Source organism: Eptesicus fuscus, chromosome 8 (genome assembly GCF_027574615.1).
Source record: "Eptesicus fuscus isolate TK198812 chromosome 8, DD_ASM_mEF_20220401, whole genome shotgun sequence".
NCBI classification, from domain to species: Eukaryota; Metazoa; Chordata; class Mammalia; order Chiroptera; family Vespertilionidae; genus Eptesicus; species Eptesicus fuscus.
The window spans coordinates 79972294-79989616 of NC_072480.1; the positions used below are offsets into that span (position 1 = coordinate 79972294).

The 17323-nt window shown below is 33.6% G+C and overlaps 1 protein-coding gene across 2 annotated transcripts in view; it reads left to right on the plus strand.

Moving 5' to 3' along the window:
* Positions 1 to 17323, plus strand: part of LOC103288286 (disintegrin and metalloproteinase domain-containing protein 2) — a 60563-nt gene that overhangs the window by 23211 nt on the left and 20029 nt on the right. The window contains exons 8-14 of one of the 2 annotated variants that reach the window (XM_054720310.1): positions 2449 to 2520; positions 2947 to 3113; positions 4357 to 4438; positions 5790 to 5926; positions 10034 to 10214; positions 13269 to 13367; positions 13482 to 13677. In XM_054720310.1, coding sequence (XP_054576285.1) covers positions 2449 to 2520; positions 2947 to 3113; positions 4357 to 4438; positions 5790 to 5926; positions 10034 to 10214; positions 13269 to 13367; positions 13482 to 13677 — 934 coding nt within the window. The remainder of the gene's footprint in view (positions 1 to 2448; positions 2521 to 2946; positions 3114 to 4356; positions 4439 to 5789; positions 5927 to 10033; positions 10215 to 13268; positions 13368 to 13481; positions 13678 to 17323) is intronic. The other variant, XM_054720311.1, reaches the window with a different exon arrangement.

The window sequence follows — 17323 nt, forward strand, 5'->3', positions numbered from 1 at the left end:
CTGATGTGTCTGTGTGAATGTCTGATTTCATCTTACTTGGTTTACTGAACCTATATAATGTGTAGATTAAATATTTTCATTAAATTTGTGGAGTTTTGGCCATTATTTACTAAAGGCTTTTGTTTTGTTTTCTTTGTTTGCTTTTCTTTTTTTTTTTTTTTAAGCAACTGCTTGCTCTTTTTAAAAATTATTATTATTTTTAATCTTCACTGAGGATATTTTTCCATTGATTTTTTAGAGAGGGAAAGACAGAGAGAAACATTGATGTGAGAAAAACCCATCAATTGGTTGCCTCTTGCACCCACCCTGGTCAGGGGCCTGGAGCAGCCTGCAGCCCAACTGATCAAGCCTGTGCCCTTGATCAGAATAGAATCCAGGACCCTTTCAGTCCACAGGCCAACACCTATCCACTGAGCCAAACTAGCTAAGTACATTTTCTTTTGTTTTTTGCTTTTTTCAATCTGTGTTCCCTTCTAAGGATCATATTATATAAATTCTGTCTTATGTAATATTTTTTTGTTTTTTCTTTTTGTTTTTTGTGTGTTTTTTTTTATGTTGTATAGTTTCTGTTGATATACTATCATGTTCAATTATTCTTTTTTCTGCTGGTAAACACCCCTTTTATGAAGTTTTTATTTTGGTTATTGTATTTTTCAACTCAAGAATGTCCATTTAGTTATTTTTATAATTTTATATTTTTTCTACTTTCTTCAGATTTATCTATAATAATAAAAGCATAATATGCTAATTATACCCAAGGTCCTTCCTTCTAGACAAAGCTGCAGCAGGTAGGGGCCATGGCAGAGACAGCAGAGGCCCCCCCAGCCACAGCAGCAGCATGCAGGGCCAGGGCCAAGGCCCTTGTACAAATTTTGTGCATTGGGCCTTTAGTTGATATATAATTGACACATAACCATGTAACTTCATCCATAGTAACATCAAGGAAAGCAGAGTATAGTATTAGATATCCAAGTTCAGTGACACACCTAATGAAGTGACACACCTTTGTAGACTTTATATTCTGTTTATCGATTTATGAAAAGGTTATAACTTTTTACCTCTCTAAGTTAAAACTGAAAATGCTATTTTCCTCATACTTGCTAACCATTGGTTTTATATTTCTTTTTAATTTTTGTAGTCAATGAGTATATAGTTTTATCACATTGGGATTTTCAATTTCTTTAAAAAAATTACTTATAAGTAACATCAAACACTTTGAAGCTTTTACTTATAAATCTCTCAAACCATCTTCGCCCCATCCTAAATGTTCTATGACTCCTAATTGACATTGAAATTTTAATAAGGATTGCATCAAATCTGTAGATTACTTTGTGTAGTAGAAACATTTTAACAATATTAAGTCTTGAGCATTGAATATATTTGCATTAATTTGTGTGTTTTTTCAATTCTTATAGTTTTCAGTGTATACATCCTTCACCTCGATGCTTAAATTTATTCCTATGTATTTTATTATTTTTGATGTCATTGTAAGTGGAATTATTTTCTTAATTTCTCTTTCTGATAGTTTCTATTAGTATATGAAACATAGTTTTATATATTTGTTTTTTATCCTGCAATATTACTGCCCTTGTTTACTAGTTCTAACAGGCTTTTTTATGATGAGTCTGGGGCTTTCTATAACATGGTATCTGCAAATAGTGACAGTTTTACTTCTTCCTTTGCCATTTGCATGTATTTTATTTACTTTTCTTCCTACTTTCTCTGCCTAAGATTTCAATGTTATATAAAAGTGGTGAGACTGAGCATTCTTGTCTTGTTCCTGATTATATTGGAAAAGTTTTCAACTTTTCATCACTGATGATGATCTTGGCCTTGGGTCTGTTATATATGGTTTTTATTATGTTGAGGCATGTTTCTTTTATACATATTTTGTTGAGTTTTTATTTTGAAAAGATGGTGAATTTTGTAAAATGTATCAATTGAGATAATTATGTGATACTTCCCTTGATTTTGTGGTCTGTCACATTAACTGGCTTGTGAATGTTGAACCATTTTTGCAACCATGGAATAAATCCCACTTGTACCTGGTGTAAGATCCTTTTAATGTGCTGTTGATCTCAGTGTACCAACGTTTTTTTGAGGACTTTTGCATCTATGTTCCTCAGAGATGTTGACCTGTGATCTTCTCTTTTTGTGGTGTTTTTGTCTGGTTTTTGGTGTCAGGGTAATGCTGGCCTTGTAAAATGACTTTGAAACTGTCCCTCTCTTCTACTTTTGGAGTTTGTAAGGTGTTTTTGTATTTTTTATTATATCCTATTTCTCACACTGAATAAATATCATATTATTTCTATAATAATTTATATTTAAAAACAAAAAATAGTAGTTAAAACATTTCAAACTCACTATATTATAATTTAAACAGCACAGCAATAATTAAATATTAAGCAATATATATTTAGATTTAAAATGTGTAATTATCTTTTTCAGTATAATCATATGGGTTCGGATACGGCTGTTGTCACTCAAAAAATTTTCCAATTAATTGGATTGACTAATGCTGTAAGTGTTTGCTCTTTAGAACTTTTGCATTTGCTTGTGATACTTAAAAAATTCCCATAGTTTCTTTTATGACACTGCCTGAATACATATCTTGTGTGAATAAGGAAAAGTATATAACCATTTAAAATTTGTTTTCTAACTATTTAATAGAAATAATAATCATTGTAGAAACCTAATTAGGTTATTGTAAGGATTAAATTAAATATAGCACTTGAGTTAGGGCTTGCTTAAGGACAGGCTTTTCAAACATTAATTACAACATATTTCATTAGTAGTATGTATTTTTTATATTATAAGATTCAAAACAGACTTATAGTTCAGTTGTTTAATATTTGTCATCAGAATAGTGTTTATTTTCACACCTAATTTCCAAATCTATTTAGACCATGATATTTGAATATATTTTCTTTATGTGTTCTATTTTAGATTTTTACTTCATTTAATATTACAATAATTCTGTCTTCACTGGAGCTTTGGATAGATGAAAATAAAATGCCAGTAACAGGAGATGTTAATGAATTATTACACAAATTTTTAAAATGGAAAAGATCTTATCTTGTTTTGCGTCCACATGATATGGCATTTTTACTTGTGTAAGCATATCTTGGCATTACTAAATCTTATATAAAAAACACACATTTGACCTAATTTCTGACAGTTCAAAGGTCTTTAGAGAAAGATATCTTGTGTCATTTTTCTTACGTACAACATCATGTGAATATTATTTTTCAAAACATGGGTTTTATAGAATTATTGATTTCACTGTATTTATTTGTTTGTATCTAAAATTTACTCCTTCAAACTTGTTACCATATGCCTTCTTACCTTATAGTATAGTGTCCCTAACTATACATAAAACACTGATAATATTTATCTGAAGAAATGTACCTGAATTCTAAAAATATAGTAATTTGGGCTTCTTTTTATGCTTTATTTCCATAAAATAAAATAATAAATAACAAGGAAATGGAAGCACAATTGTATATTTAAACATCTCTAATATACCATATTCACACTATGCTTCCTTTTAAAAAAGTATAAGATGCTCTATTTAATAAGATTATTGTTTTTTATTAATTATTGTTTTTTACATTAATAAAAAACAATAATCTTATTAAATAGAGCATCTTATACTTTTTATATTATATATATTTTATATATATTAAAATATTAAATATTAAATATTAAAATATATACTATTTTATATATATTTTATATTAAATAAAATAATACATACAGGAGCCCCCCTCAAAAAATTTATACACTTTAATAGTTGATAGCTCAATTTTGACAATGAAATATATTTTAATAAACACTGCCTTTATTATTATTCAAAGTGTGTATATACATTTTTTGGGACACCCTATATATTTTTAAATCATAATCTTTTATATTACTGTCTGCCCCTCAATTATGGCATAACTTTGCATGACTCTGGCAAGCTAATTCAAACTTAATAAAGGGAAACTTCAGTCTATAAGATAACTCTTCCTATTATCAACTACATTGCCTTATTTTCTTAATTTTAAGATATTTTACTTAATTATCTTACTTTTATCTTTTACGAATATTTTCATTTTTAGTGAATACTACACAAAACTGAATCTTCATTTTTTAAAAATCCATCTGACAATACACTTTATAGTATTTGTTTTAAAATCTATTCTATTGTTTTCAAAAGAAGCATTCAGTCACTTCCTATGCTTTGTTACTTTAATGTTACATGGAACTATCTATGAGTATATTATATAAATATTTAAATACATATTTATATTTGGCAAATACAATATTAATTATGTTTAGTTTTACAAATGTATATGATTTTTTTAATTTAAGTTACAGAGAAAAATCAGATTATGTTGGTGCAACCTTTCAAGGAAAGATGTGTGATAGACAATATGGAGGAGGCATTGCTCTGGTTGGTATAATGTTGGCTAAGATATATAAATAAAATGCTGTTTAGGTTATATATAGTTCAATATTTTTATTAATTTTTAGGTATTTAATATTTGCATAATGAACATAATAATCTTTGTACCTGCTGCTGAAAGAAATGTTTGAACTATAGCAAGTCCTCATTGAACTTCATACACATAAAATTTTTGGCATTTCATCTCGAGTTCAAAATATCCATTTTAGAAAATTAATATAGTAGTCTATTTTAGGCTTAGAAGATTCTCATAAATTTGCATGTGTTCAATATTTAATAAGTAATTACTTTTGATTTCAAGCTTAGATTTTGATCATTTTTCTTAATTATGTAGTTAACATAATTATAAACCAGGTTAAAATAAAACTTTGGGAACTATCAATTTCACTAAAATGCTCTATGGGGCCCAGGTGAAGGATAACAGAATCTTACCCTGACCTCCCCATTAGACCAAAGTAAAGCAGGGGGAAAAGAACCTTTTGATATTATCCTTTGGTGCCATTCCTGACTAGAGAGCAAGGTGGAAAATGATGGAAAGTTGATTTAGAGAAGCAAACAGAATATACCAAAATGTATTCCTGGAAACCTATCTTGAAGTATATTCACAAAGGTGTTATTAGATATATTTGAAGACCTAGTGTGATGTGTGGATTTTTCTTAAACTTCATATGTTCTAGTATGGTCAAATGTTCTATATAAGCATCTTACATTTACAAAAAGAAAATGATAAAGGCATTTTGGTTTTGAAAATAGCCTTAGTATGGGAATAGCTTATAATAACATTGACAAATGCCAGTGCTCAGGAGCTGTCTGCATAATGAATCCAGAAGGAAAGTCAGCATTCTCATTATCAGTCATTATTACCGTAATATAAATTAATTTAATGGGTGAATTTATGTTTTTTTATGAAACATCATGTAAAAACATTGATATAAAGTATTATCTCTAAATAATCAAATTATAAATTAGCACAATCTGTTAATAATTTGACACTGTATATGTGCATATCTTTAAATCTTTTTGGTTAGTATAAATATGACTATAATTATTATTATATATAATTATATTACTGGAGCAGTTTTTATTTTGTTTTCGTGCCATCAAATGAACTACATTTTTAATTTTTGGTAAAATTTCAGATATCACTATTATGTTCTTTTCATATTGATAATGGTACCTGTAACAAATTGAGTCAACATGGATGGCACTTCTGTGGTTACATATTAGAAGCCTCTATTCCATTTTTGTCATGTCACTATTTTTAATAATTACATTATTCTCCCAGTAAATGAATTATCTTCTAAAATATTAGTGTGCACTTGTGTGTGTTTTTTTTCAGCACCCCAAAACCTTAAGTCTGGAATCACTTGCAGTCATTATAGCTCAGTTGCTGAGCCTTAGCATGGGAATAGCTTATGATGACATTGACAAATGCCAATGTTCAGGAGCTGTCTGCATAATGAACCCAGAAGCAATGTAAGATGCTTTACTTGTATATGCTTTACACATATCTTAACCTAATAAAAGAGAAACATGCAAATTGACCGTACCTTCGCTACACCCACAGCCAATCAGAGTGAATATGCAAATTAACCCAAACAAAGATGGTGGTTAATTTGCATATGCAGGCGCAGAGTGGAGTGAAGCCTGCTATGAGGGGAAGGGGAGTGGTGAAAGGAGCTACTGGAGTGGTGCTCCAGACAGAAGCGGGGACTTGCCGGCTCCCAGGTGGCTGGGAGTGAAGCCAGGGGCCTATTCTTGCACGAATATCGTGCAATGGGCCTCTAGTAGTTTATATGAAAATAAGTTTGGTGTATTTGAAGTCTAAGTTGAAATAATTTTAAATGGTCGAATGTAAGCTGTGACCCATGATTTCCAGATCAAAATGCATAATCCAAGTCCCAAATATCTATTTCAAAATTTCCCAATCTAATGTCACACTTGCTTTGTCATATATGATCTAACCCCTACATTTATCACTACGTTTACTTGCATGATTTTAGCATTTAAGCCTGAGCAGATAAGGCAAATACTGGCTTGTGATCACTGTACAAGAATGATTGATTAATATGGTCTTGTCTGCATAAATCTCCTTCATTCTGCCCTGGCTCAGACTGAAGTCTTGGCATTTATTGATTTCATAGATGCTGTTATTCAGCTTTTCCTTTGTTATCAAAGGAGGCCTTTTGCAGTATCATTTTTTATGCCTTAAAACAGAGAAGTTGCATTTACCATCATTATTCTTAGAGTATACTCTGAGATTTTATAAAATTAGGACCAAATAATCAGGGATTAGAGAATCCATTATCCAGTCAGTGACCAGAGCCAGCTTCTTATCTCTCTGATGGACAATTTTGGAGGCATTTTCTGCTTTTCAGATATCTTACAGCAACAAACTTGATAACATCCCACTTTCCCCATTCCCTCACTCCTGCTTCCACAATCAGTTCCTAGAGGTACTTGCATTCAAATTTTTATCTCAGGCTCTAATTTGGGAGGAACCCATCTAAGAATAGTTATCCCAGAAGTGGCTATAGCAAACTATTATGGAATGATTGTTAAACTGGATTAATAAGTGATCTTATGGCAACAAGGATTCTTTTGGCAGATGATGATGTACCGACAGGGCATTGTCTTATTCTTTGGTTTGTATGTCCATTAAGGTCCAATAAAAACTAAAGATATTCCTGGTAGATTAGGTTTTATGTGGAATCTCTGACAAGTATCAAATATTTGTAGTGCAGACCCCCAGAGTACTGTTTCAGCTCCTGGTGGACCATTGGACCCTTGTAGACTTTAGCATGCATGTAGGAAACACTAAGTTATTATGTTACTGAAGTTGAATATTTTCATCATAATTTGTATTTATTCAGATACACAGAATTATAATATCAAGTGGGCATATGAATCTACCTGATGACCAAAAGAGTCTATTTTAGAACAAGCTAAGAAATCCAGATAGTGCAAGTAAATAACACAAACAGGGATTCTAGGTAAATCCCCATGGCAAATCCATCTATTGCACCAATATTTCTCAATTACTTCACACCAGCAGTTAAATGGGGATTCCCTAAAACTGGCTGCTAGAGAAAGAAAAAAGCTGTCTTGTTTTAAGAACATGTCCTCTCAGTATGTTAGTTGGAATAAAAACATTCTTAAATGTGTGACATTTCACATTGATTTCTGCATAGTGGCTTTCATTTCCAAGATAATGTCATAACTTATGATGGAAGCTTTAAATACAGCATTAACTTAACTAAGTTTATAGTCACCAATAGAATAAAGGGTCACTTAGAAGCATGATTGTCATCATTACTTTCTGGAAGTTAAACTTATAGCTTAATTTTAAACCAATTACTTAACCTTTATATCAACCCACTCCTAACTTTGCAAGAAGCTAAAAAATGTAGCCATTCATGCAAGGGAATTATATACTGAACTGAATATCAGAGGTTCTATAATTAAGAAAATATGAGAGAATGGGGAATAGAAATATCCAGAAAATCTGTTCAAAGATTCAAGCTGAAAAGAAATTATCCAATTTGATATAACTAGAGGCCCAGTGCATGATTGAATCATGCACGTGTAAGGTCCCCTACACGCTTTCGCTTTTCGCGGTGGAGCTGGGTGCCTGTCCCCTGGTGCACCAGGCCTTTCAGAAGCCTCGGGCTTGGCGGAGGCTTCTGAAAGTCCTGGTGCCTGAGCTGACAGGCACCAGCTCCCCCACTTTTGATGGTCCCGGGCCGCTGAGGGGTGCTACCCTGCTGTTGAGAGGCGTAGGGGGCGGGATTCCCGCCCCCTGCGCCTCTCAACGGCCGCTGAGGGGGGCTGCCGCGGACACCTGGCTACCCTGCCATTGAGAGGCACAGCTGGGTGTCCGCCACAGGCCCCCTCAGTGGCCGCGGATCTGGCCTTTGAGAGGCGCAGGGGGCGGGAGCCCCGCCCCCTGAGCCTCTCACCAGCAGGGTAGCCCCCCTCAGTAGCAGCGGATCCGCGCCTCTCAATGGCGGATAGGCCACCCCGAGTCCGGCCCCCCAGCCTCCCACCGCCCAATTGTGGGCGTAGCGGAGTGATGGTAATTTACATGTTACTCTATTGTTAGATAGGATTATTATTGATATTTTCTTTCTAATGAAAAATTAAATCACCAAAAAATATATGCCCTATGGACCAGTTCACACATAGCAAACACACCTTGCCTTGCCTGGTTCTCAGTAATATTAAATCTTTATTTCTTTCTCTCTTTTTGGTTTCTGGTACTTAGATAAAATTCATCTGAATTGTTGGCAATGTAATAATAAATTAATTCATTATGGTTAATATAACTGAAGGGTATGTTCATCCAGGATGTGACAATAACAAAAAATATCAAAATTGGTAGTTTGTTCGAAACTCTCTAATTTGTAATCCTCATGGAAATATCATGTTCCTGTAATAATCTGAATGACTAGGATTTGAGTCTATGGCTTTAAAAACCAATAACTTCATATTATCTATATCTGTCATCAAATTACAGACCTCCATGATTATATTCTTTTTACTTGTTAATAGTTTTAGAATAATTAAAATTATAGTGAAACTGCAACCAAAAATCTACTATACAACAGTTTTAACCATGCACTCATTCATTTTTTTTTTTTTTTTTTTTTTTAGTGAATTTTGAGCTCTTAGCTTTGTGCTAGTAAACAAAAAAATTGAAAATGCATTTTCCCACCCGGCTGTCATAACTGAGTGGTTGAGCATCAGCCCATGAACCAGGTCATGGTTTGATTCCTGGTCAGGGCACAAGCCTGGGTTAATGGCTGGATCCCCAGTATGGGGCGTGCAGGAAGCAGCCTATTGATTATGTTTCTCGCTCATAGAGGTTTCTACCTCTCTATCCTCTGCCTTCCTCTATCTAAAATCAATTAAATGTATTTTTTTAAAAAAGAAAATGCCTTTTCTCTAGAGCTAAAAAACTAGTAGGACAAGGTAATCAATCAATAAATAATTAATATTCCCATTTTTTATAAATATGTTGAAGAAAAATCAATGTCACTAAAGGAACAAAGAGTAGTAAGGGGGTGGTATGCTAGATGTGTGCTTAGAAAAGGTATCTCTGTAAATACTGAATAAGGCATTGGGTATGGGACTCTGGAGTTTAGGTGGTTAGTTGGAGTTAAGAAAACAAATATCTGAGTTGTTAGGTTCTGGTGTAATTTTAAACCTAGAACTGAAAAGATTGTCTATGAGTAAATATGAAGAAGTGGAGAAGCCCAATCTCTTTTGTCAATAAAAGAGTATTACAATATTTAGAAGTCATGAAAAGAAAAGGAAGCAAAAATGAAACAGAAATGGACCACTCTGTTAGATAGGAGCTGCAAGAGAAAATGATGTCATAAATAACCAGTATAAGATCCAACAAAATTTTATTGATTAGTTATTTATTCCTACTAAAAATGTTTACTGTATATTTTTGCATAGTTGACACTAATAAAATTGAGTATTTTTTCTGTGGTGGAATATTAAATAGCTTTATTCCCAGGGTAGGCAATTGATTGATAAAATGCTTGTATAAAAATTTGAAGTTTAATGTATTTTTAGTCATTCCAGTGGTGTGAAGATCTTTAGTAACTGCAGCATGGAAGATTTTGCACATTTTATTTCAAAGCCAAAATCCCAGTGTCTTCGAAATCATCCACGTTTAGATCCATCATATAAAGCTGCAGTTTGTGGTAATAAACAAGTGGAAGAAGGAGAAATATGTGACTGTGGGACTGCAGATGTAGGTATTAATTTGAAAGCATACAAATATTTAATTTTATAGTGATTTGCATACAAATATTTAATTTTATAGTGATACTGCATACAAATATTTAATTTTATAGTGATACTGTTACTTCTCATAATTTATCACACTCACTTTTCTGCAAAAACTTTAAGAAAGCATATAGGGATTTTAATAAACTAATGAAGGCACTTATATATTCATGTATAGATTTAGTGGTTTGTATAGTATCTGTATAAGTGATTTTCAACGTCATTAATCCTATAGCTGAGTTGACCCAAGTTTAAACTGTCCCTCTTGTGTATTTTTCTTATATTTTTTCTGAACCTAAAATCCTCTGCCATTCAGAGAGATATAAAAGTTTGAGAAAGAAAACATAGGAGGTGCATTTCTGGCTTTGAGTATTTTAACCCAGGTCAATATTCAACTCAAAAAGATTTGGACCATACATAATCCATAAAAGCTGGTTTTCATACTCACAGAAATCTTACAAAAAGCTGTTGTATCAGAGGGAAGTGGTAAGAGAATAGAAAAAGGGAATACGACGAGGGAAAGAGAAATTGTGAGACTCACTGTGAGTGAGTGGTATAGGCATGAGAGACTCAAGAAAATCTGAATGGAATTCAATGCTCCATACTGTAATAGCTAAGATCATTCACATGTATTCACCTCAGTATGAAAAAGTGTGTTTTTAGGTAACTGGTTTAGGATATGTTTTTAAGAAATTATTCACAGCAGCCACCTGTTTTTCCTTGTTTGGATCTAAATGGAAACACCATGACATTTTTAAATAAAAATTAACAGCAGTATCTTTTGGCTTTCTTAACTATCATATAATTATGTCCCAAATTCCTGTTATATAGCTTAATCCCATTACTACGTACATGGGATTAATAACCAGAATCCCATGTACATAGTAATAGCAATGATACAGATTAGGCAGAATAGTTCTGGAAAACACTGCAAATTAATGTGCCCTACTAAGTATCATACTATGAGTCATGTTAAGATCACTGAAATCTATGATTTATTTTTGTGTAACTTATTGAAATATTTGGCCCAATCAATCATTTTATCATTTTTAAAATCCTTGGGAATTTTAAAAAATGTGTGTGTGTGTGTGTAAATGTATTATCTCTCCAGCTTCCTACTTTTTTATATACTGCTTTTATTAAACCTAATAATAAATAAATAAAAACACAGAATCATGGTAATAAATTCCCTAAAGAACATATAAGCATAGTCCATGGACACAGACAATAAGCCCATGGTTAGGGCCAGAGGGAGGGGAGGAAGGATTTGGGTGGAGGAGGTAGAAGAGGTAAATGGGGGACAACTATAATAATTTCAACAACAAAAAAAATAATAAAGGTCACAATAAGTTTGAAGAATTAAAAAAAAACAGAATCACTGGGCATAGATGAATTATAGCATAAAATGGAAGACATCATAAAATATGGATGAGTGATATAAAGTTGATAATTTGTCATGTTAAAAAACATCAATTTCTAGTTCTTCATATTTAGAGAATTCAAAGTAAAATAAATTATGAATAGCTCATAAAAGTTACTGACTTATTAAAATATAGTAGATTCATAAAGGATGAGTAAGAACTAATCATAAGGAAATTGTTAAGTTGTAACTTTCATTTCATGTCTTGCATTTAACTATTTCTGTCTATAAGAGCCAGAGAGCTTCTGGAGGCTGGCTTTGGTAGCCTCCAGGATTTCAGAAAACCCTACTACCAAAATAGTCAAACCTACTCTAGGGACAGAAAAAACACACAGTCTAGCACATTGTAGGGAACTAATTAATTTCTATTAACAAGCATCCTATCTAATAAAAGAGTAATATGCAAATTGACCATACCTCTGCTACACCCACAAGCCATGTGCACCAGCCAATCAGGAGTGAGTATGCAAATTAACCAAACCAAGATGGCTGTGGCCAGGGAGAGAGCAGGAGGCTTGGGTTTCCCTGGCAATGGAGGAAGCCAAACTTCCTACACACCCTTGGCTGGCCGTGGACTCCACTCAAGGTTACAAAGTTTCAATTATAGAAGATAAATAAATCCCAACAAAAATGGCAGCAGCCACAGAGCTGGAGAGAGCAGGAGGCCTGAGTTGCCCCCAGCGATGGAGGAAGCCAAGCTTCCGCAGCCCTGGCCTGCCTTGGCCTCCACTCAAGGCTACAAAGTTTCAATTATAGAAGATAAATAAATCCCAAATACCAGGGCCTCCTCTTGGGTCGCTGGGGGGCGTGGCCAGCCTGCAAACCATCACAGGCCCCTCACCCAGGCTGTCCCATGCCCCAAGGGAACCCCCACCCTGATCCAGGACACCCTTCAGGGCAAACCAGCTGGCCCCCACCGTGCACCAATCCTCTATCCTATCTAATAAAAGAGTAATATGCAAATTGACCATCACTCCAACATACAAGATGGCTGCCCCCATGTGGTCAAATATGGCTGACCCCATGTGGACACAAGATGGCCAGCAGTGGAGGGCAGTTGGGAGGGACCAGGTCTGCAAGGGAGAGCAGTTGGGGGCAATCAAGCCTGCAGGGGAGAGCAGTTGGTGGGGACCAGGCCTGCAGGGGAGGGCAGTTAGGGGTGACCAGGCCTGCAGGGGAGGGCAGTTAGGGGCAAACAGGTTGGCAGGGGAGCAGTTAGGCATCAATCAGGATGGCACGGGAGTGGTTAGGGGGTGATCAGGCTGGTAGGCAGAAGCAGTTAGGGGCAATCAGGAAGGCAGGCAGGTGAGCAGTTGGGAGCCAGCAGTCCTGGATTGTGAAAGGGATGTCCCAGATTGGAGAGGGTGCAGGCTGGGCTGAGGGACACACTCCCCGTGCACCAATTTCATGCACCAGGCCTCTAGTGAGTAAATAAGTGGATTTATTTTTTGTTTGTTTGTTTGCCAACATGTATGTTAAGCATTTGTCTATAATATATATAATATATGCTAGTATTATATGATGTTTACATCATTAAAATACGCATCCAATGTAAATAAAAGTTGGAAGATATTTAAGAGCATTTGTTTTGCCTTTCAGGAGTGTGATCAAATCCAAGACAATTGCTGTGACAGTACCACATGTGCACTAAAAACCGGTTTCGAATGTTTAATAGGATTATGCTGTAACAAGTGTAAAGTAAGAGTTTTCTTAAAATTTTGGTATTACCTATATAAGTAAAGTTATCATTCTTTATAATATCTATATGTTTACATTCTGCTCTATTCACTACAATTTACCTCACACCATCAGTTTTCACCAAAAGGAACTTCATGTAGGAGTACCTTACGTGAATGTGATCTCACTGAATATTGCAATGGAACATCTGCGGAATGTCAAGAGGACTTTTATGTTCAGGATGGTCATCCATGTGAACAGGATAAATGGCTCTGCCTAAATGGATCATGTAAGAGTCTGACATTACAATGTACAGAATCATTTGGTGAAGGTATTTGTCTTATTTTTATTTCCTGTATATGCATTTTTCTGGAAACTGAAAAGAAATAGGTGTTGATATATAATTGTGATTTTTTGATGTAATTTTTTATTAAATTTATTAGGATGACATTGGTTAATATGATTATACAGGTTTCAGGTGTGGATTTCTATGTTATAAAATTTATATATTGCACTGTGTGCCCAGCACCCAAAAAGTCAAATCTTCTTCTGTCACTATATATTAAGACCCCTTTTACTCTGGTAACTACCACACAGGTGTTTATGTCCATAAGTTTCAGTTTTATATCACTCAGATGAGTGAAATCATATGGTTCTTAGCTTTTTCTGACTGACTTATTGCACTTAGCATAACATTCTCAAGGTACATCCATGATGTCACAAATTACAGTAATATGTTGTCTCTTCTTATGGCTGAGTAATAATAGTATATGTGTGCCACATTTTCTTTATCCAATCCTCTATCGCAGGACACCTAGAATGTCTCCATGTCTTGGCGACTGTGAATAATGCCACAATGAACATAGGGATGCATATAGCTTAGTGAATTAATGTTTTTATTTTTTTGGCAGGTACCCAGAAGAGGGATTGTTGAGTCATATGGTAACTTTATTTTCAGTGTTTTCAGAAACCACCTTACTGTTTTCTATAATGGTTGTACCAGTTGACATTCACACCAGCAGTGAATAAGGGTTCCTTTTTTCCCCACAATCTCTCCAACACTTTATCTGTCTTGTTGATAATAGCCATTCTAACAGATGTGAGGTGATACCTTATTGTAGTTTTGATTTGCATTTCCCTATTAGCTAGTGAAGTTGAACATCTTTTCACATATCTGATGGCCATTTGTATATTTTCTTGGGAGAGGTGTCTGTTCAGGTCCTCTGAGGATGGCTATAATTTAAAATGACAGGCAATGGCAAGTGTTAGTAAGAATGTGGCAAAATCAGAACTTTTATTCATTGCTGGTGGGAATATAAAAATGGTGTAGCAGCATTAGAAAATAGTTTGGCATTTCCTTAAAATGTTAAGCAGAGCTATTTCATTTCTGGTATATACCTAAGACCATTGAACATACATGTTCCCATACAACTTTGTATACAAATATTCATTGCACCATTATTCATACTAATCAAAATGTAGAAATAACTCAAATGTTCATCAACTGATGAATGAGTAAAGCAAATATGGAATATTACTATGCAATCAAATATTAATTTAACAAAGTACTGATATTTGTTAAAAATAGATAAATTTAAAAATATATGGCAAGCTAATGAAGCCAGTCACAAAGGACCACAAATTCTGATTTCATTTATATTAATATGCATAATAGGCAAATGTATAAAGACAGAAAGTAGATTAATAGTTGCCTAAGACTAGAAGAGTCTGAGGGGAAGAAATGTGATTGTATGTTTGACACATATACAATTTAACATTAATAACATATTTTTAAATTTTTATTTTATTTTTAATGAAATTTATTAGGGTACAATTGGTTAATAAGGATTTAAGTATACATTTTCATGATACATGATTTGTATATTCCATTGTGTGCTCACCAACCAAAGTCAAATCATTATAACTACATTTATTGTCACAACTTTAAAAAAACATCTTTTAAGTAGACTTTTAATTAAATTTATTAGAGTGACATTGATTCACAAAACTATACAGGTTTTATAAAAAACTATACAGGTTTCAAGAGTACAACTCAATACACTGCATTATGTACCCACTGTCCAAAGCAAATTCTCTTTCCATCTCTATCCTCCTTCTGCCCACCTCTACCTATCCCTTTCCCTCTGGCCATCACCAGATAGTATTTTTTATTTATTTATCTTTATTTTTTGAAAGTATTGCAAATGTCCCCCATTTTTCCCCATTGACTCCATCCATTCTGCACCTCTCCTCCTAGGCCTTCCCTATACTATATGTTTTTGTTATTTTTCTTAATCCCTTCACCTTCTTTCATCCAGTCCCTAACCCACCTCCCCTCTGACAGTTGTCAGTCTGTTCTTGGTATGCATAAATCTGTTTCTATTTTGTTTGTTAGTTTATTGTGCTCTTGGCCATCTATATGTCCTCTTTGGAGAAGTGTCTATTTAGATCATATGGTATTTTTTGTCATTTTCTGACTGGCTTTTTTTACTTAGCATAATAATCTCCAGGTCCATTCATGCTGTTGCAACAGGTAAGATTTCCTATTTTTAATTCTTTTACAGCTGAGTGGTATTCCATTGTGTAAACATACCACTTTTCCACTCATCTACAGAAGTGCACTTAGGCTATTTTCAGATCTTGGCTATTGTAAATACCACTACAATGAACACAGAGGTTCATGCAGTCTTTTGAATTAGAGTTTCGGATTTCTTAAGATACATTTCCAGAAGTGAGATCACTGGGTCAAAAAGCAGTTCCATTTTTAAATTTTTTGAAGAAACTCCATACTTTTTTCCACAATGGCTTCATCAGTTTGCATTCCCATCAACAGTGCACAAGGGTTCCCTTTTCTCCACATACTCCCCAACACTTAGATGTATATTGTTTCTTTTAGTTGCCCATTGGTCTAATAATCAGGCCTTCTATTACTGTGATGAATAGAAGGATGAAAGCTGATATACTTTTCTTGTTCCTTATCATAGAGGAAAAGCATTCAGTCATTCACCATTGAGTATTATTTCAATTGTGTGATGTTTTTTTATAAATGGCCTTTATTATATTAAGTACTCTCCTTCTACTTCTAGTTAGTTGAGTGTTTTTTATAATTAAAGGGTGCTGACTTTTGTGAAATGTTTTTTCTGCATCAATTAACATGATCATGTGGTGGATTTTTTTCCCTTTCATTCTTGTATTTTGGTATATGACTAATTGACAGATTTATTTTTGTATTTTGAACCATCCTTGCATTTCAGAAATAAAACCCACTTGGTATTTATAGTGTTTTTAATATTCTGTCTAATTCAGTTTATAAGTATTTTGTTGTCTTTTTAAAATTCATATTCATGAGGGTTATTAGTCTGTAAATTTCTTGAGGATTTTTATGTTTACATTCATGAGGAATATTCTCAAATTTTTCTTTCTTGAAATATCTTTGGGTTGTTTTACTATCAAGTCTCACTGAATGATTCATTGAAGTATTTCCTATTCATATTTTTTGGAAGTCTTGATGCACTCTATTAAGTTGTTTGAAAATTTTATGGAATTTACTAGTGAAGATATTTGCACTCAGACACTTTTTTGTGGGAAATTTTCTGTTAATAATTAAAATTTATCAATGTGGTTGATCTTTTCAAATAAACTATTTGTTGTATTGATATTGATTTTCTCTATCATTTGTCTATTCTCTATTTTATTATTTCTGCTATAATATTATTTCTTTCCTTCTGTTTGCTTTATGTTTAGATTTTTTTCATTACCTTAAGATGGAATGCTAGATTATTGATTTTAAATCATTTTTATTTCCTAATTTAGTTATTTGTAGTTATAAATTTCTAAGCACTGTTTTCAATGGTTCTTATACATTTTTGTATGCCAGGCTTTTATTTCCATTCATCTCAACGTATTTTCTAATTTCTCATAAGGTTTCATTTTTATTTCTTTTATTTAGGTGTGTTTAATTTCCATATTCTTGCATT